This window comes from Anoplopoma fimbria, chromosome 22, assembly GCF_027596085.1.
Source record: "Anoplopoma fimbria isolate UVic2021 breed Golden Eagle Sablefish chromosome 22, Afim_UVic_2022, whole genome shotgun sequence".
NCBI lineage: Eukaryota > Metazoa > Chordata > Actinopteri > Perciformes > Anoplopomatidae > Anoplopoma > Anoplopoma fimbria.
In genome coordinates, this window is record NC_072470.1 from 11,933,799 (window position 1) to 11,954,944 (window position 21,146).

General features: G+C 40.2%; 1 protein-coding gene across 1 annotated transcript in view; it reads left to right on the top strand.

Moving 5' to 3' along the window:
* Positions 1-21,146, top strand: part of LOC129111489 (dystrophin-like) — a 213,042-nt gene that overhangs the window by 166,564 nt on the left and 25,332 nt on the right. Inside the window, exons 21-24 of the mRNA XM_054623459.1 lie at positions 1,765-1,843; positions 3,996-4,108; positions 5,732-5,860; positions 10,338-10,530. Coding sequence (XP_054479434.1) covers positions 1,765-1,843; positions 3,996-4,108; positions 5,732-5,860; positions 10,338-10,530 — 514 coding nt within the window. The remainder of the gene's footprint in view (positions 1-1,764; positions 1,844-3,995; positions 4,109-5,731; positions 5,861-10,337; positions 10,531-21,146) is intronic.

Here is a 21,146-nt window from a genome sequence, read left to right on the forward strand (position 1 = left end):
TGTTACCATTGCATTAATATGCATGCAAATCTAGCTCTAATTTCAAACTTTCTGTGAAGGTTACAAAGGTTTATGGAATTGTCATCATCCAGATCCAGACACTGGAATAAACTCATTCTTTTAAACTCTATTTTTATTTAGATATTAAAACTTAACTAGTTAAATTAATCATTTTGAATAAAAGGCAAGGGCAAAGGAGCAAATGGGGATCAGGGGGAATCATTCATTGGTTATTAGGTACGCACATTCACTGCTCATTCATGTTTCTGTCTGGTTGCTGAGTGATCATTGTTGCCTCATCGCTATGAACGACTGCTTTCACATTAAAAATTGTAATTGAACCCATTGTTCTTATGAGAATATTGGTAAGAGCAGCTTTGAATTAACATAGCTTAACATTAAATTCAAACACGGTAATAACTCATTCACCATATTATACTTTCTGAATTAGTGATTGTTCTTGACACAAACCATTTGTCACAACTTTAAATTAGATGCAGAAAACAATGTACATAATACACTCATATGAATACATTCTGAACTGAATTAGCAACACTTGCATAGATGAGGCTTACAAATGGCTCTCAAAGCGCTGATGCATGGTTTGTTCATGCTAAACAATTAAAGCTGTTAGTCAGCATTTATAAATGTGCTAACGAATCATTCATAATAAACCAGTTCAACACAAATCCTCTGTAATCCCCATAAACATTGTTTGAAGCTTCTATGAACTGCAAAATGTATGCATTACAAATTATAAATGCACTTTAGTAAGGATGGAAACTGAGGAATTTTAAGGTGGACAGATTCTTAAAAATTACCTCTGACCTGGGTTGCCACTTTGCTGTGAGCTCGGCTCTCTGCTGCAGCTTATATAATAAACAGCAGTAAAGTCTTCCAGAACACCACTTTAAGAAGCAAAATGAGTGGATTTTTACCTATTCACATGATAAAGTGACACGCTTGAAAGGGAGAGCTGAGCGGAGGGGTATTCAGTTGGGCAACCTCACCGCTAGATGGCACTAAATTCTATGCGCTGGTCCTTTAAAGGAGCAGACCATTATGGTAAATATTAACTTTCTCGCGGACGGATCGGAAAACCAATACCACTCTCATTTCCGTACATTTAAGTTTTTGATGTGATCAAACATAAGAAAATGCAGTTTTGTAAAGCGATCAGGAGTATGGCAAATAAGCTAAAACTTAATTGGAGTATAAAAACATTATTTCTGTTATAAAAAAAGGAAAATAAATAATGAGCAGCAGAGTGTTGGGATGACATTACTAGGTCATAACTGATGAAGTTAACATGTTACCCTTTTGTCATTAGCTATGGGTAATTTCAACCCCCTAAATGTTTTTACACAACTTCCATATGAGAATTGAAGGCAACATTCCCTGATTTCCCAAATATATATATGCTGATTTTCTGATTTTATATGCTGATTTGGCCTTAAAATGATCAATGACGAACCTCGAACCTTTCTGTCGTTTGCCCACAAAATGCCCAGACATGCTCGGGTTGTCCTGAATGTCGCAGCAGAGGAAGGTCAGAGGTTGATGAAAAGCCATAGTAGCTCTTATTCTGTGGAAGTAATAGTCTGCTGAATTGGATATTGATTTTCTTTGTAATAAATAATATTTTTCCTGCTGTCAGCCTGTCGTTCTTTTTGTCTTGCTGTCTGTCTCTTGTCCTTTAACTTCCTATCTCTCACTCTGCCCCATCGCTCTCTCTCTCCCTACCTCTCTGTCTCTTTGCCATAGGCGATAGAAAGAGAGCGGCCAGAGAAGTACCGAAAGCTCCAAGAAGCAACGCGCACGGCCCAGACCCTGGTCGAGCAGGGTAACGTGCACTCTCACACGCGCCCATTCACATGCGTGCGCACACAGCACACGCACACACCCTGTCTGTCCCCATGGCAACGCCTCCACCTGTCCCACCCTCTCTCCTTGTCTCCATAGAAACACTGATAGAGAGAGGACGAGACAGAAAGAGAGAGATGTTTCTCCTCGTCTGTCCTCTCCTCTGTCCTTGTGCAGTTGTTGGGGCTTCTGAAAGCAGAGAAACACTCAATTAATACTTTTCACTCTCAATGCTGTAACCACCATCCAAATAGAACACGCCAGAATATTGCTCAACTTACTGAATAGTGTATATATATATGTAGGAATATATTAAAGAATATGTGCTTTGTTTGCAACAAGACATAATATACTCTATTTACTCTAAATTGTGTTTTAATGTTATATGACTTGAAGAGAACTGTTGATATGTTAAAATTCGGTTGTTAAACCCTGGAAAAATTTCTGGTGTCTAAATCGCAGAAATCACTACTTAATTACAATAACTAAGCATTTCTAAACACCAATTAACAAACCAGAAATATATGTATTTTTTTTACTGTTAAAGGATAAGCCTGGTGTTCCTCTCCACATGTTTACTGACTTCCCTGCCCTGTATAACTTTTATGTGAACTTTTATATATATATATATATATATATATATATATAAAAAAAAAGTTCACATAAAAGTTAGCCAGGTTTCTTAAACCATTAACTAATTTACAAATGTTATTTATTTATAGATTGTATATATATTACATATATATTACATTACTCTTAACTAATTACTTTACATTACTCTAGTTTTGTAATCACAACTCCATACAGTATGTCTTACTGAGAGTTGGATGAAAAGATCAAATGTCACTCTCATGTCAACAAATTCTCACTCTCAACTCATCGAATATAGACAGACGCTTGGTGATTGGCCCTAAGCTTCAAACGATGAAGCTATAGGTACCCTCTACCCTAGGTTGTCTCTTTTCAAAATAAATTACCAACTTAGGTATTTGTAGCTTTTAGGTTTATTTACGCAATAAAAATAGAAACTTTAGGTTTAGGAAAAGATTGTGGTTTGGTTTGATGCGTCTCATACAGCACTTGCCCCTTTGAATTAAACGCCAAGGACCACTGACCAAGCGATGGTATTTTATGCGTTGGGAGTGATCCAATATGAAGCCACAGCCGGCAGTTGGCTAGCTTAGCTTAGTTTAGCATAAAGTCCTGAAACAGGGAGAACAGATTAAACAAACAAGGTATAATATCTTAATTAGTGCGCTTAAGAGGCAGTTTGAACATAGCCATGCTTTACACCTTGCTCCCAGTTGTTATGCTAGGCTAAGCTATTTTGCTGCTGGCTATTTTCCCCCAGAGACACAAGGGTGGTAACCATTTACTCATTTAACTCTCTGCAAGAAATCAAATATTTCACAAATTGTCAAACCCTGAGGTTATTAGCAAAAGTGATTCAATCAGGAGGACATTTTCAGCGGAGCAGTGTAAGTGGGATTCCTTTATTTCCTGGGTTGCATTAAATGCTTATCCAGCATTAAGCTCATTCTTCGGTATTTATAGCAACCTGTACTGGAAAACAGCATCAACCAAATGCTTGACATGTAAATGGAACCTAATGGAGGCCCAGTTACAGGAAGAAGAAGCAATCTCGAGACATGTGAGCCAGAATGCTACCTTCCAGGTCCAACATTCATCTGGTCGATGGGCTTCAAGTTGCCCTTTTTAGAGTCAGGAGCGTGAATCCATCCCTGTACAACTTTAGCATTGATTATTCCCTCCTGGAACCTCTTAGAGGTTTTCATTTTCCGGGCACTGGACTTTTACGTGCACCTCAAATTGGGCCATTTACATAAAAAATATATATATATTTAGACGGTGTGTGTGAGATGCAGTGAGTGTGTGCACACAGCTTTTGGAGCTCACATTTTGTACGGAATATTAATAGCTCACCTCAGCTCTCCTAGAGACGACATTCACCACATTTTGTGTGCATGGTGTGTGTGTGTGTATTCATGTCCACCCCCTACAAAGAGACCAGTCGTGCCCATGTGAACTGTAAAAGCATGTATCACTGTATGTGTGTGTGTGTTTGACAGCCCCCTCTGTTTCTCTGTCTGCCCCCCCCCCACCACCACCAGAGGGGAGTCGTGCTGATGACATTGCCCAGGCAGCGGAGCAGCTGAACCAGCGCTGGTCGGGATTCTGTGCCCTGTTGGCAGACAGGCTGGCATGGTTGGCTTACCAGACAAAGGTACATGGATACATGCTGGGGGATACGGCTGGGGCTCAGAGGTAAAGCGGTTTTCAGTGATTTGATCTCCAGCACCTTCAATCCACATGTTGAAGGGTAGCTGGGCAGAGTCATTGACTGTACTGTAATGACAATTTACTGAACAAGAATATTTTTAAAGCTGCACTCCAGTAACTGAGTGTTGCATTTCCATGTTGTTTATTGTTGAGGGACGACCTAGAGACAGATTTAAAAATAATTGTCAACACATGTCCAGCAGAGACTGAAATATCCTGAATTTTTTGTCTCTAGTCTTTGTTGGGCTCCACAGAAGAGCCACACAAAACATTATGTTTTATAAACGTTTACACAGGCTTTATAGTGCTCAACATGACTAGAAAGTAAGTATTAAGTAGTAATTGATCCTGAAGCGTAAAATTGTTGGAGACCCATTTGTTTTTAGTCATTTGTTCAATTTGTTGAGACAACCCTTAGTGGAATTACTCTCCGTGACAGTATATGTGCAATTGTTTTATTATTTTTATGTCGTCTGTTATTTTATGTTGAAAATGGTTTCAGTTATCGTTTAATCATACAATTCATGAGTTTTTCAAAAAAAATTATTCTTTATTTTTATGAATGAATTTCTTTAAAACTATAGACAGTATTTCTTTAAAATATTGTTATATCATGGACAGGTATGAAAGCGAAATAGGGTCATTCATATTTTGAGATTGAGAAATAATGTTCACCAATATTTCCATAGCCTGCAGTCGTCTATCACCATTTGTGTGCCTTTTAAAAAAAATATATACAAATTGAAGTTTGTGAATGTGTGATAAAGTTATAATATATCATTCAAATTTGTTGAGGAACAGTGTAAAAGACAGACACACAACTTTCTATCTCTGTTTTCGACACAATCTCCGAGTAACGAGCACAAATTTCGAACCACTTTTTACGCCTGAGATGGCTAGCATAGATATAGAAACGTGGATACCTCATTGGCTGCTTGATGCTGTACGTCAGCACATCCGCCATATTGGAGCTGTCAAGATCCACTAATAAAGAAAAATGCAATGTGTATTGGGAGATACCAAATTTTCTGGACTGGATTTCCATGAAATCTGGTTTGTTATAAACGTTATAAGACTGAACATGATGCTGGTTACTTATTGAAATGAAATACAGTAACTCAGAGGCATGTCTACATTCAACTTATGAATAACTTTGTGTGGGACTTTCAGGCTCCGACAACACATTCAAATATCTGCATGCAATTTTTTTTCACATGCACAAAAAAAACTGCGGGCTGTCAAATTTATTCTTTGACATAATTTCACAAGCTCAGAATATTAATTACCCCAAGTGAATAGCACATGTTTCTTATGCATAGACTTTAACCAACAAACTTGTTACCATTAGTTGTAATTCCAGTAATAAGACTCTGAGTGTATCACAGGTTTTGGTCATTCTGACTTATCATGCATCTACTGCAAACTACCTAAGAGTTTTTATGAAACAAGACAGATGTGTGAATGTTTGCTTGTGTCTATGTGGGAAATAAACACTGGCTCCATTTTTTTAAAAACGTATTTATTTTAACTGTGTTACCGTGTGTGTGTGTGTGTGTGTGTCCTGCAGGTGCTGGCCTTCTACAGTTTGTATGAGCAGTGTGAGCAGGCTGTGGACAGCAGTGAAAACTGGCTCAAAGTCCAGGCGCCTCCAGCATCTGAACCAGAACCACTCAAAGTCCAACTGGACCGATGTCTGGTGAGTGAAACAAAGTTGCTTGGAGACCAAACTGTCTCCAGGATGATCCATATTCTTTTTATTGGCCAAGTCACATAATCTTTTTTTTGTTTTGGTTCTCCTACGTTTTTTGTTGTTAGCTTTAACAACTTAGCTGTTAGCTGCTGGTAGCTTTTTTTATTAAAATTTTTTTTTTTTAATTCATTATCTTCATTTCTTTTTTATCATTATTTATTTGGCTGGTTTGAATGTGTCTCCTTGCATGCATCTCTTTTGTCACAGCACTTTTCTGTAAGTATTTTAATGTTATTTATTTCTTAATTCCAACGCAGACAACTGTACTATGAAATATACTTCTTCTCTATTTTCCTATTTGTTCTCACTTACTCTTACTTAAAGGATAATAGCAAAGAAAGTAAAGCAACATATTGTAACATTGATTTAAAACTATAAGCATACTGAATGTATCCAAAATAATGTCTCTATGGGTACTGTGTGTAGCTTAGAAGAAGCAGGGGGGGAAGCTAACCTGTCTCTGTCCATCATTTTACCTAAAACTACATTATTTAATTCATACTTTTTTGTTGGTGTACAGCTTAAATAAACCAGATTCTTCTTGTTAATTAGTAAAATTTAAAGGTGCTGGTCATCAAAGTCTTAAAACTTGCTACGGAAGCCCTGAGAGGCAAGTGAGAAAACATTATCTGTTGATTAATTTTCTTAGGCTCATCCAAATTGTGTTCTCTCCTGTGTTTATGACTTAAGAACGGTTGAAAAAAACTTTTGCTTTTTATTTTTAGTTTATTGTTGTAATATTGATTTTGGCCACACAAGGCTGAAGTGCACCATTACCACATGTTTTATTCGAGATGAGTTTTGATTTCTCCATGCACTCTAAACACAAGGTACAGATATTTTGCCAGTTTAACATTAAAACTCATTAAAACATTTTGTTTCACCTGTTTCACAGAAGATTAAAGAATTAAAGAGTTTAGAAAGATTATGCTGGCAAACCCTTTTCTTTGTACCTGTTCTTAAATCCTAAACACGGAAGAGAAAACCATTTAGATCAGACTTAGAAAGTGGATCACTTTCCTTTAAGGGCTTCCTTAGTTTTCCCCTGCTTCCAGTTGAACTGCGACGCTAAGCTCTTTGTCTCCTGGCTCTGGCGTCCCACAGATATGGGGATCGATCACGGAATCGATCTCCTCAGCTAACTGTAAGGCCTCCCCAAGGAAGAACGGGGGAGTTGAAAGGGGAGGGGGCAGAAGGAGAGACGTGAGGCGAAATTTGTGTCAGAAATCGTACTCCTTCTTGGAGTCGTAACTCAGTCAGTTCTCTTAAGACAGACATTGAGTTTAGATTCACTGTGACTTACAGTGAGAAACTCAACATTTCTAGTGTAGCAAGTTGCACATAAAAAACCATAAACCCGATAAGAAATAATTGGGAAAAAAATGCCCTTACGACTGCAGAACTTGCCTGAGAATAAGGTTTTTAAGTTTTCTTCAATATGAAAGCAATCCAGTGATAGTTGTCCCTGCAATCATGGGTACATTGCAAAAAGGAACGACTAATTGGTAATCTGGCATATTTTTAATGGTGCCAATTTAGCAATTTGGCGGGATTGTTGGACTCTGAAACGCCTGCTTTAAACCAAATGGGTCAATCAATGATTGTGCGCCTTAAAGTGCAGTATTGACTGGCAAAAAACACACACACAGTTTCATTTAACTAACATCTTAACAACAGGACAAGAGAAGTGACAAGCAGTTCTGGGAAAAAAATAAGGAGCGATGAGAGGAGGGGACGCATAATTGAAGTGAGAGAGAGGACATAAGAAAGGGAGGTATAGAGAGGAGTAAATGCCACAGATGGGAGAGAAGGGGAGACAGCTTTTAAAGTTATAGAGACAGAAAAATGGACAAAGTATGAAGGAAAAGAGAGAAATGAACAGGTCAAGACAGGAGAAAAAAAACAGATGGATTGCTGAAGTCTTTTCTGCAACGGTATGTCTCGCTTCCACTGCAGACAAATTCACACAAACAAGGTTTCCCTTCACAGGTCCGCCCACACATTTTCGCTTCCATACGCACAAATGGAGACCACACAACTTGCTCCCACACATAAATACTTTCCGAGTTCCTATCTTTATATTAAACAGGAAAGACTTCGGCGAAATAAATAAAATATTTGCTGAAACTTTTAAGACAACCTTCCCGACGGCAAACTGTCAGCTTGTGAAAATATATTCTGTCGAGGTTATAAATGCTTGTGTTCTCTAACATTATTCATGAATAAGGAGTGTGTCTCATGGCTTCAAGCTAGAGGTTTAACTGACTCAGTGTTACAGGGGGATAAGACTGAGCTGCATTCAAAGCCTTCACCCCAGGAAGGTTCAGTGAATATTAACCTGCCCTAACCGCCACATACTGCAACTCACCTGGACTGATCCTTCTCACTGTGATTTAAGCAAGACTAGTTGACATTTATTCAGTGCTTTAAAGGATAAGCCTTGTGACATTCTATTTGTTTGTTATTGTGAACAAATCTTTTGAAAATTCCACAAACACTCACAGCCTAGAATATGGATTAATCCGCTGCTGAAAAGAGTCCCCCAAAAATGTAATTCCTCCTGTTTGACATTTTGGGATCTTAGAATGACCAAATTTGCCTTCTTGCCTATGGTTAGTCGAAATGTCTGATACAGCTCTCATGTCTGTCCACTAAATATGAAAATAGAGCCAGCTGAATATTACAAAAAATACCATCACCTGTAAATTTGTCTAACTAAAATAATGTAGAAATATAAAATGTATGATTACAAAGGGAGATACATGCTGGAACTATTTGGCTTACGCTTAATTTTTTATGTACAGCCAATTAAAGCAGCATTGGAAAAAACAGAATGTTGTAACGATGGTGGACCCAGGCAGTGTTTCCTCTCTTATAAGGCTCTAAACTCAGGCAAATGTGAGTCGTTTTGTCTGGAAGCTGATGGACCTCAAAGGTGAACTGAAACTTTGCCACTCTGAAATAACATCCTGTTTAGCTCTGATGAAGGTTTGTGATATCGGTGGTTTACATAGCTGGTACACGGACAACCCATGCAGCTCGATATTTTTAATCTGGCTCTTCTCAGTCTATTACTGCTGTTTTACTGATAGCACAACTCTGTGTCTGTATTATCTGTAGCTGACAGCACTTAACTCTACAGCTGTCAAACAAGATTAAGAGGTAAAGTGGGGTGGGATTGAAGTTTGTAGTGTGTATGTTTGTGGGTTAAAACACACAAGAGTAAAAGTGAAAGAATTAAACCGTTTATTTGTTGGCTCTAACGTTATCTGCAAACGTTAGCATGTCTGGCTGACTAGCTTACCTAGCATTACTTCCAAGGCCATTAATCAGCATAAATAAACGATATTGGTTTTGTAAGGTTAAAGGTTACATACAAATACTACATCCACTGGGTAGTATTTGCCCAGCATGCTCTTAGAGTTTACCCTTACAAAGTATGGGAAGTTACTCAAGCAGCACCAGCAAATGTTACCCAAGAAAACTATTACTCACTGCTAACAAGGGACTCTCACCCAGGAGATTGGTGTTCGTGACCAAAAGTCAGCGTTGACTTATTTGAAATTTAGTAGGCCAAGTAAGTTACGCAACACACTCAACCTAATTAGCCCACTTAGCAAAATACTTTAATTATGTGACTGTGGGTCAGAGGACGAGCAGGGTTGTCCTTCAATCAGAGGATCGGCGGTTCAATCCCAGCTCCACAAATCCATGTCGGTGGGTGTGAATGATTAATTAGATTCCTGATGGGAAAGTGGTACCTTGCATGGTAGCCTATGCCATCAGTGTACGAATGGGTGTGAAGGGGGGGATTATGACAAGTAGTGTTAAAGTGTTTTGAGTGGTCAGAAGACTAGAAAAGCGCTATACAAGTACAATTACCATTTACCATTTATGTAGGCTACTTTAATTAAGCTACCTTACAAACGTAGCCCACTTTGCCAACTAATTAAATTATGTAGGCTACGTAAAAATATCTAAATTCAAGCGTTGCATACTCAGCCAAGTACTAAGCCAACTACTAAATTGATGTATGTTATGTAAATTCTTAAAATTGATTCTCTCCTCCTCCTATGAGGATAAAGTAGTGATTTCTTCCAGTTCTCTTTGTACAGTTAAGGGGGGAAAGTTTCACAGCTACATTTCGGTTTTGCTGAGCTGGTCCAATTTACTGCTTGGCTTCATATTCATTAACAGTTGAGACTGTACTTTAACATTTCTGTAAAATACAACTGATTGAGCATAATGGAGTGGAGCTTAAAAATGAAAAAAACACAAAACTTTTCTACAGATCAGCTATTGTTGGAAGAGCATGGAAATATGACAATGGAGTTTTTTTCACAAAATCTCCATATTGAAAACAAATTTATGCTGTGTTGGTTCATCCATGATGTGACCCTTTTTCCACTCCTTGTTCTGACAGGAGGAGGTGGCTCGCCTGGCCTCCCTGCAGCCCCAGGTGGACCTTCTAGAGAAGCAGCTGAAGGCGCTGAAAGAGGAGAAGGAAGGGGGCGAGGACCCGTCAGCCTTCCTGGACGCCGACATCGATGCCTTCAAAGAGCACTACCACAAGGTCCTGGAGGATCTGAGGGCGAGAGAGAGGCAGTTACACCTGGGTGAGAGAGGAGAGATGCTGATTCACAGCAAAAACTTAAACCCAGCAGTTTATAAATTGCAGAGTTTACCTTTTTTTAGTACACTTTGTGGACCCTGGTTTGTTTAGATTCTCTCTATTTCAAAAGTTGGTGGGTACCGTCTGCTAGAAAAAGTGCTGAGGATTTTATTTTTGGTCATCATTCTTATGATTTATGACAAAACACTTGACTGCTGACATTTTGGAACGCACAGTTGTCTCAATATTATTATTAAACCACTTAGCTGCAGGTCAATAAAAACGTGAACGTATAAGCATTTAAAACACTAACATCTTGCTACAGAATAAATCAATTTTTAAATGAATCGCCACAATTTATTCACTGGGGTGAATTCTAAATTTTCCTGTTGAGTTCAACTTGAAAGACTTGTTGAAGAGCAAAGCCTTCTCGACTGTGCTAAACTTTGGGGGAATGAAGAGCTGGGGAGTCCAAATTGGAGGAAGCAGTTGTAGCCTATTAGCTGTGTTGAAACATCCTGTTTATATGAAACTGCTCAGCAAAAGAGGCATAGGTAGCTTGCACTTATGTCCAAGCTACCTAGCTTGCTTAATGACGGTTAGCTAACAATAAATGGTCAGCAAAGCTAACTCCCTGCGGACACAGCTATGGCTAACTAGTACTAACATGTTCCTAGCTAGCATATTAGCCTTTAGCTTGACATCTACCGTGGTGTTGCCAAATCAGATTTCATAACCTTGCCAGCAACCAGTTTAAAAATCATAAAACATTACAGATGCAACAGAAAACACATCATAAGCATACAAAGCTTCATATCTGCATCACATAACCAAAACAACATTAGGGTATTGAAACCTACAGAGTGCAGCCAGACAAATACACAAATGGCCATGTCAATGTCAATGAAGTCAAGGGAAGAAGTTTCTCCCTTATTAGCATGATTAAATACAATTAAATTCAATCAAACATATTTTTAATTAAATGATGATTGAGTGGATACAACAAAGTTTACTGAATTTTTTATCTTTTTTTTTTTTTTACCATAAAATTACAGCTCTTTGTTTGTTTTTCAAAAGCCTGACAAAAGCAGCAACAATTTAAACGACTAACCCTAACCCTAACCGACCCAATGCGACATTAATGCTCTCAGCCCAAATTAATCAAAAGAAGTCTAATTGAAACCAGCACAATCTGGCAACAGAGCCCTGTAGTCGCTACGTCACTAAACCCTTTAGCACCGCCTGTTTTGCAACGACATGCTGCAAATGTATTTCTCTGTTCAACTTTGTGATATCACCCGGCCTTTTTTAACATTATAGCAGAAGCACGTTTAGAGCGTCGTTAGGATTGGAGTCCTCTTTTTTAACAACTGACAGATATGTCCAAGAAAATGAATCTTTCTACTTCTCAGCCTGATAGATGATTACATTAATGACGCTTTGAACAAAAGTGTTTGAAATGCTTACAGGTTGACCCTTGACACTAGTTACACTCATCTCGCGTGGCTAAGCAAGAGCCGACTCCATTCAGGACATTTCTGTTGTTTATTTCTTAAATACAGCACACGTTCCTGCAAATGTGTGCAAAGAATATTTCAGAGGACTTTAAAGTATCCAGTTCTGTAATCCCAGCACCTTAAAACACTAAAATTAGATTTTAATTAGATATTCATGAAAAATTAAAAGACATTCCCTCTTCAAACAACTTCACTAAGAAATTACTGAAGTTCTCAACAAACAGCATCAGGTTAGAAGTGTGGGTCACCTTTAAAAAGTCACTGAATAACAGCTTGTTTCTATATTTTGTGGCTGGATCAGCCACTCACTCACAACACTATGAAGTCATAACAGAGGGCAAGTGGCCGTTTATTAATACTTATATTATTATTTGGGCATTTTAAGCCATTATTAGAGGGATGACAGGAAACAAGAAAGAGAGAGATGCAACAAAGGTTCCCGGTTCTTGGTCGGCGTCCCAGCCCCCTTGCATGTTGTTGTAAAGGAAATGCTGTCGTCATTATAGTCATTACCTATTGTATTAATAAAAAAAAAATCGGTTTTAACCTACATAGCTGTCGCAGGTGATCAAAATAGCAATGTTTTAGGAGGCACACATATTTAATTCTACCAGTAAACAGCATTTTTGAAACAGACTTTCAGAAGTGAAAGTTAGCAGCACTATGCACAGTATACACTGGTACTTCTTTCGTGTTTCCTGAGATTGATGTAGGGTTTCGAGTTCCTAACCTTTTTAAAAACTATAAATCACAAGTATCCTGCCAGACTTCTCAGATCCGTGTAGGACTCTGGATCTAGCTCTTTAAAGGATATATAAGTTTTCAGATTCCCGCGGCCTTCACAGCCCGCCGTAGCCCACACACTGCATCAGACGGATTTAGAGTGGCAAATGTATCTACCCACAACAACAACAACAACAACAGCCACCCAGTATTCAGCACAGACACACTTGTTGTGGTTGTTGGTAAACGGAGCGAATGCGTTGAGATCCGCGGCTTACAGCGACGTCTCTCAGCGTGGGTAGATACAGGGCAGAATGCAGCACTGTTTCGGTATGATCTGCTCTCCAATTACCACCACAAAGCATTTATGCACGCCACAGCTTGGAGTAATGCAGAAGGTTATTTGATAAATCAATCTGCTAGGAAACATCACTTATTGGGCTGTAATGCTGATATTATAGTCATTATTTTATTCTCCAGGCTGAAAATCAAGTAAAACACTTTTAAACCCTTCTCTAACTACTTTCTTCAGAATGCAAAAGATAAATTCAATCATCCACCTTGGTGAGGTATACTCGGGTGAGACACTGAATCTCTGCTGGCTCCAGTAGTGAATTAATGCGCACAATGACCTCTGACATCTGTGACGAGAGGGCAAGAGGAAAGAAAATTTCCATATGGAGATCTGTCGGGAAACATATTATTACATTTTATTATGTCAAACACATATTTGAATGTGGGGCCAAAATCCAGATGCACCTGACGTTTAATTTGCAGCTGCAACAACTTGATATATTTTCAAGAGACAGAGATGCAATGAATGACGTTCCAAACAAAAAAAAAGCACTGCAAAGCAAAAGCTTCAAGCCAGACTCTCCATTATGCCCTCATGTTGACAACCACCAAAAAAGCTATCCATTGGGGTATTAGCAACCAGTGTCATGCTCACAAGGAGAAACAATTCTGCACACTACCACCAGATCTTCATTACATTAAGCCACTGATTATCAACAAATGATCAGTTTGACCTTTCAATAAATAAGAAGCTGGAGCCAGCAGCTAGTTAGGGAAGCTTAGTGTAAAGACTGGAAACAAGGGGAAACAGCTAGCCTTGCTCTTTCCAAAGATCTCACGCTTGCTACTTGTGTCGTACGTAAGTGGATGCCGTTGATAATGAACATAGATGGGTATATTTAAAATGAATTGAAGGCTTTTACTAGGCTTTTTCAACAGCTGCCAGTTAACACAGACACTTGGTACACCGATACACCGGCAGCGTCTATGACTGCAAGCGCAAGCTATAAAACGTGTTGGCGACCACCGGACTGATCAAAAAAGCTAGTCTTTGTAGCGCCTATTTTAAAACTCCATAAACTCAAATCAATGAGTCTATGTCATGGTATTCTGGGAAAAATAATACTGTAAACACGTTTTTGTTTTTTTTAAAGGAATTCTGAAATATTATCCAAATCCTTTTTTTTTTTTTTTCCTTAACTGTTCTTAATTCATAAACACTTAAGAGAAACCAATTTAATCAGATTAAAGAAATGGATCACCAGAATTTGTTTTATTTCTCACTTGCCTCTCAGGGCTTCCATAGTTATCAGTAAGCTAGCAACATTTCACCTGGCTCCATGGTTGTTAGCCTCCTCAAGACTTCTAGAGATAAGGGTCATTCATTTCAATTCAAACTACTTTTTGCCGAGCACATAAGCCCAAAATAACTTTTTTTCTTACACGTTTTCAATTTGTAATTTGAATCAGTTATAGGGTTCTGACAGATCAGCACCTGGTGCCCTGGGACCTGGCCCTTGACAGTCATCCCTCCTTACATTACAATGGAATAAAACACCTGTAAAAATAACTTTTCTAGGCTGTGGAAAAGATTTACAAATATAAATCGGGTGTCCTGTCAAAGGTTTTTAGCAACATCGCCTTTTAATGGAGATGGGGAAATGGGCTTTTTGGAAAGCAATATTTTTCACAAATACGTTTTGATTTACCTTAGGTCCTACAGGGCTCTGAGAGTTCCCTTAAGCTATCATGTAATTAGCAATGTTTCAAGCATTCTACATTCTCAGAAAACAACACATTCCCAAACTATGACGATATAGATACCCCACTTGTTACATGCATAGCGTCTTTTCAAAATAAACTTCCATCTTCACAGAAAGTTAGGTTTAGGTTACAAAAGTTAGGTTTAGGAAACAAACTGACTAATAGGACTGACAAATGACTCACGTCACTTCCAAGTGACTTAACAACTCATGTGACAAGCGGGTGAAAAACGAGTCAAGTGAGTCTCTATTCTCACTGGCGAGTGACGTGACGAAATGTCATAGTTTACTTTTAGTTTCGCACATGACACAAACGTCAATCTCTTGGACGAAAGCCCTGTGTGAGTGTCATACTGACACTTAATAATGCTGACGTTACATGTCATGAGGCCGATTTCCGAGCTGGTTGACAGTCAGTGAGACCTCAATCGTGTGGTTACATCTTTTCATGTTGAGCAACCAGGCGGCAACCTGCGGTTTGTTGAACTGATACGGAAGTGTCTTAAAAGTTGCATTCTCTCTACTGACCACCAGGGGGCAACTCCTCTGCCAGAGACGTATACGCCGTCTTTACGTCACCCCTCCACATTTCAAATATGGTTACTTCAGTTTCTTGGTTGCCAAAAAAACAACATGGCGACGACCATATTCCAAGATGGTGATGGGGAAAATGCCAAACTTGAGGCTTATTATATACAGTCTATGTGAGCAACTAGGGATAATGAGTCATCTGGTCCAATTTGCAGTGCTACATCTCTTTGTATGTATTAAAATGCTCTCTGTGAAAACAATGACAGTGAGACTTAAGATTGAAAAAGAAGCAGAAAGATTCAGCCATCAAGACGAGACAACTAAATCAGACTGACGCGGTAAAGAAACAAGAGCAGATAGCTATTTTCACTAAAGAAGAAGAGAGTGATGAAATGAAAAAACTAAAAGTAATAGCCACTGAAAAAATTACACTGACATTGAGGGAGAAAGATGGAGAGGGTGGGGAAAAAAAGGGAAGGGAGAGAAAAATGCTGACAGACAAACTGTACTTTTTTTACTCACTCAGACAGCTTTTCCCATCGTGCCGTGCACTGCACTTTTCTCACCCACACCAGGGGTGAGACAGCCAACACACACATTCAACGACTCATTCATGGTTGGGTAAAGGACGCACAAACAAATTACTGTGCCGAATTCAAGTACAGTTTAAAAGCATACGGAAAATAATTTTCTCCGGAACGAATGTGTCAGTTATTTAAATTGGATTTTGTAGCTAGCATTTTCCTTTTGGGGCTTTCTCTCTGCCTCTGAAGTCAGTTTACTTCAAATGAGGGAAGCTTTGTTAGAATGAATTGAAAAGTTTACCAGAGTAGTACATCATAGAAATATCAAAGTCATTCACTTAGGTGAATGCTAGAGTTAAAAGTATTAAACGGGAAGAAATCAACATTTAAAATGTGAAACATTTTAAAAATAGGAAATGTGATTTCCAGATATTTTACTGGTGATTTTGTTAGAAATAACATGTATCATATATTAATGTATCCTCATACAACGGTTCCTATGATATTGTACGAAAAGTAGCTCCTCCTTACCATGCATTTTTCTACAAAATCCAGCAATATGTTTCAATTTCCGCTTGTTACATGCATACAGTCTTTTCAAAATAAACTTCTGTTTTCACAGGCAACAACTAATTTGATGGTTAAGGTGAAGATCGTGAAAAACTAAGTTAGGTTTAGTCAACAAAACTACTTTGTTAGTAGTTAGGGGTAAAATAACCACGGAAGTGCCGTTACTAAAGTAAGAAAGTAACGCGACAAAAACGGCAGTCTGCTAGCTGAAAGATTGCAGTTTGTTGGTCCCATCGACCTCCCCTTCAGCATCCTTTTTTGGGTGCTTTTGCGGTCTTCTTGCCATCTTAGTTTAGCATTTTCGCATGCTAACATTTCGTAACTAGCCCTAAACACAGTACAGCTGAGGCTAATATGTCATTAGGTTTGCAGATATTTGGTCATAAACCAAAGTATTGACCTCAACATCAAGTGGATGTTGAGATCACCAAAGTCTGTAGGGTCTGTCATCTGGGGACCATGAATGTCTGTAGAAAATAAAAATCTACAATCTAAACAAAATCAGTTTATAAATTCAGTAGTTATTTTGGTCTCGAGTAAAGAGGTAAACCGACCGACATTGGCATCCCTAGAGCCACGTATACAGCTAGGCTAAAAGCAGAACAAATCAAGACAAAGGTCAAAACATGGTGGTCCGAAATGACTGGATAAAGTAAGATGCCAAATGAGCCATGACAAATGAGAAAGATAAGATGGCCGCCAGGCTAATTAGAATATCTTTCTTGTCCAGATTAAGTGAAAGAAAAGTGGCTGCCATTCAATGTTTGACATCAACTTGACTATTCTGTAATTTGCAGCATACCAAGTTTAGTAATCTATATTTGAGGTAACAGCTGTGTGGTGTCAGCATAAATTTAGATGAGCCACAATGACATGGAGCAATATTACTATATATTATTATTATTAGGAGAGTAAGAATATAGGGAAAATAAAATAGGACCCGAAATCGTCGCATGAGGCACTACAAATCTGACTTTGGCCAAAGAAGAGGTATAATTGTATAAAGAAGCACAAAACCAGTTCAGGACAGTACTAGAAATTGTAGCCCAGCTTGTCAACAAGAATGCAGTGTGTCAACCGGTGCACTTAAATCGAGTAAAAGTGAAATAGAGCACTTTACAGAAAAGAGTGCTTTTGTTCCTTCTTTTTCCAATAGTACACAAAGGTATATTTTAACTATGTTGAATTCTAACTACAGAACAAATGATTAAACACTGGTCTTGCCTTGTTTGGAATTGTTTGCATATTTATATTAAAAATTTCTAGTTTTTGATGTATGTTACAAAAAAAACAAAAGTTAAATCGCTGTACAGTAATTATATGGAAATGTGTAATAGGTAAGAAGAATTCATTAACAGTAATAACTTTATTAATGTACATAAGGTATGTTTTCTGAGCTATAGGTACATACATTATCTTCTCATATTTGTTTGAGTTAATAACATAAATTAAACCTATTTTTGATTTTATGTTAGAATTACTTGCCTCAATTGGGTGGAAGTTTTATTTGTAGGTTAAATGAGGCCGAATTATTTATTTTGAGTGTAGGAAAGTCACACAGACAGGTAAAAAAAATATATAAGGAAATTAATTATGAATAAGTTGCTTATCTGATGGCGCCGCGCGAGTGGCTGCCTCTTACAGCAGCTCCTGCTCACCTGTGAGCTTTTTCCTTTAAATTGTGTTTTTTTTGTTACTTCTGTTACTTTCTTTTACTTATTTAATTTTTGTAAACATTTGTGCACTATGGCAGCGAGACACGTAGAGTTTCACGTGGTCTACCTGCAGTTTTTTGCACTTTTCACCTCCGTGCCCGGAGTTTCAGCCCGCAGCCATGGCCCCCATTGTTTACAGCAGGGGTCAGCTGTTAGCGCTCCAGGACACGGCGCTGCTGCTGCCGGAGGAGAGACCCGAGGTTCCCCGTGAACTGAGGAGGAGGGGACGGGGATGCCGTGCTGGGGCAGAACGTCGAGCCAGGACGAGACGTTTCAAACCCGTCCTCCCCTCCATCATCATGGGAAACGTACGGTCTCTCCCCAACAAGATGGACGAGCTATCAGCACTGACTCGCCATCAGAGGGAATACCGGGAGTGTAGCGTCATGGTGTTCACGGAGACATGGCTAACGGAGCTGACTCCGGACACCAACGCTGCACTGGACGGGTTCCGCATCATCCGGGCAGACAGGACAGCGGAGAGCGGTAAGAGGAAGGGAGGAGGCCTGGCAGTGTTTGTGAATGATAGATGGTGTAACTCTGGGCACATCACTGTTAAGGAGCAGACCTGTACAGAGGACATTGAGCTGTTGGCCATTAGCATGAGGCCGGTCTATTTACCGAGGGAATTCTCGCACGTTATCACAATAGCTGCGTATATTCCCCCTCTGCTAACGGAGAAGCGGCCTGTGACGTCATACACTCGCCGATAAGCAGGCTGCTGACACAACATCCCAATGCCCTCCTCCTCCTCTCTGGTGACTTTAACCATGCCCCTCCGTCCTCCACTCTGCCCACCTTCACCCAGTACATCACCTGCCCCACCAGAGACAACAGAACCCTGAACCTGCTGTATGCCAACACCAAGGAGGCATACAGCTCATCACCCCTCCCTCCCCTGGGAAGATCTGACCACAACCTGGTGCACCTCCGGCCTGTGTACAAACCTCTTGTGCACAGGCAGCCAGCTGTGACCCGCACAGTCAAACGATGGTCCGATGAAGCCGAGGAGGCTCTTAAGGACTGCTTTGACTCGACTGTGTGGGAAGTGTTCAGTGATGCCCATGGGGAGGACATCGATGGTCTCACAGACACCATAACGGACTACATTAACTTTTGTGTGGAGAACACCGTACCCACCAGGACTGTACGGTGTTTTTCCAACAGCAAACCCTGGATCAATCCTGATATAAAGACCCTCCTCAAGGAGAAGAAGAGGGTCTTTAGATCAGGAAACTAGGAGGAGCTGAGGACTGTGCAGAGGGAGCTGAGGAGGAAGATAAGGGAGGGGGAAAATATCTACAGGACGAAGATGGAGGATCAGCTGCAGCAGAACAACATCAGCGGAGTCTGGAAGAGCCTCAAGGCCATATCTGGCCACAAGGGGCCCAACCAACAGCCTGTGGGGGACCAACAGTGGGTGAATGATCTGAACTCATTCTTTAACAGATTTGATCAGCCAGCTGTGCAGGATAGTGGAGCACATCTTTAACTTGAGCTTGAAGCTGGGGAGGGTACCACAGCTATGGAAGACGTCCTGTGTGGTACCAGTCCCAAAGACCCCGGGGGCCAAGGACTTCAGCAGCTTCAGGCCGGTGGCATTAACATCCCACCTGATGAAGACCCTGGAGCGGCTGGTCCTTGTGCACCTCCGCCCCCTGGTGATCTCATCTTTGGACCCTCTTCAGTTCGCCTACCAATCTGGCATCGGGGTGGATGACGCTGTCATCTACCTGCTACAAAGATGCCTTTCTCACCTGGAAAAGGCTGGAAGCACTGTGAGAGTCATGTTCTTCGACTTCTCCAGTGCCTTCAACACCATCCAGCCTTTGCTTCTGAGGGACAAGCTGGAGCAGACCGGGTGGACCACCACCTCACTGCGTGGATCCTGGACTACCTCACCAACCGTCCACAGTATGTGAGGATAAGGGAGTGTGAGTCAGATCGGGTGTCCTGCAGCACGGGGGCCCCACAAGGAACCGTTCTGGCTCCATTCCTCTTCTCCATATACACATCAGACTTCACATACAACTCTGCTACCTGCCACCTGCAAAAGTTCTCTGACGACTCTGCAATCGTCGGCCTCATCTCCGCCGGTGATGAGAGGGAATACAGAGAACTGAACCAGGACTTCATAGGATGGTGCCGGCGGAACCGCCTCCAGATCAACTCTGGTAAAACCAAAGAGCTGGTGGTGGACTTCCGCCGGGGTAAACACTGTCCTCCGGAACCAGTGAACATCCAGGGACAGGACATTGAGATTGTGCAATCTTATAAGTACCTGGGTGTTCACTTGAACAATAAACTGGACTGGACTAATCACACAAATTCACTGTATAAAAAGGGTCAGAGCAGACTCTATCTGCTGAGGAGACTGAGGTCCTTTGGAGTGCAGGGAGCACTCCTGAGTACCTTTTTCAACTCTGTGGTGGCATCAGCCATTTTTTATGCAGTGGTCTGCTGGAGCAGCAGCATCTCAGCAGCCGACAAGAAGAGACTGAACAAGATTGTCAGGAAGGCCAGCAGTGTGCTGGGGTGTCCACTGGATACGGTGGAGGTGGTGGGAGACAGGAGGATGATGGCCAAGCTGTCATCCCTGATGAACAACACCTCTCACCCCATGTGGGACACCCTGGCAACTCTGTGCAGCTCCTTCAGCCACCGGCTGCTTCACCCCCGGTGTGTGAAGGAGAGGTACCGCAGGTCCTTCCTTCCTGCTGCTGTCAGGCTGCACAATCAACTCTGCTCCCAGCAGACCACATGACACATGACAATAAAAACATGACAATAAAAACCTGTGCAATACATTACACTGTGCAATAATAGTTAAAATAGTTTTTTCTGTCTGTAAATATTATATTTCAGTTATTGTTGTTTTTCTACTGTTTTTATTGCTTATTTATAATGCTTGTTTCTTTTTTTTTTTTTTTTTTTTATCTTGTCTTTCTTTACTATGTCTCTTGTGTGCACTTTACTCTATGCT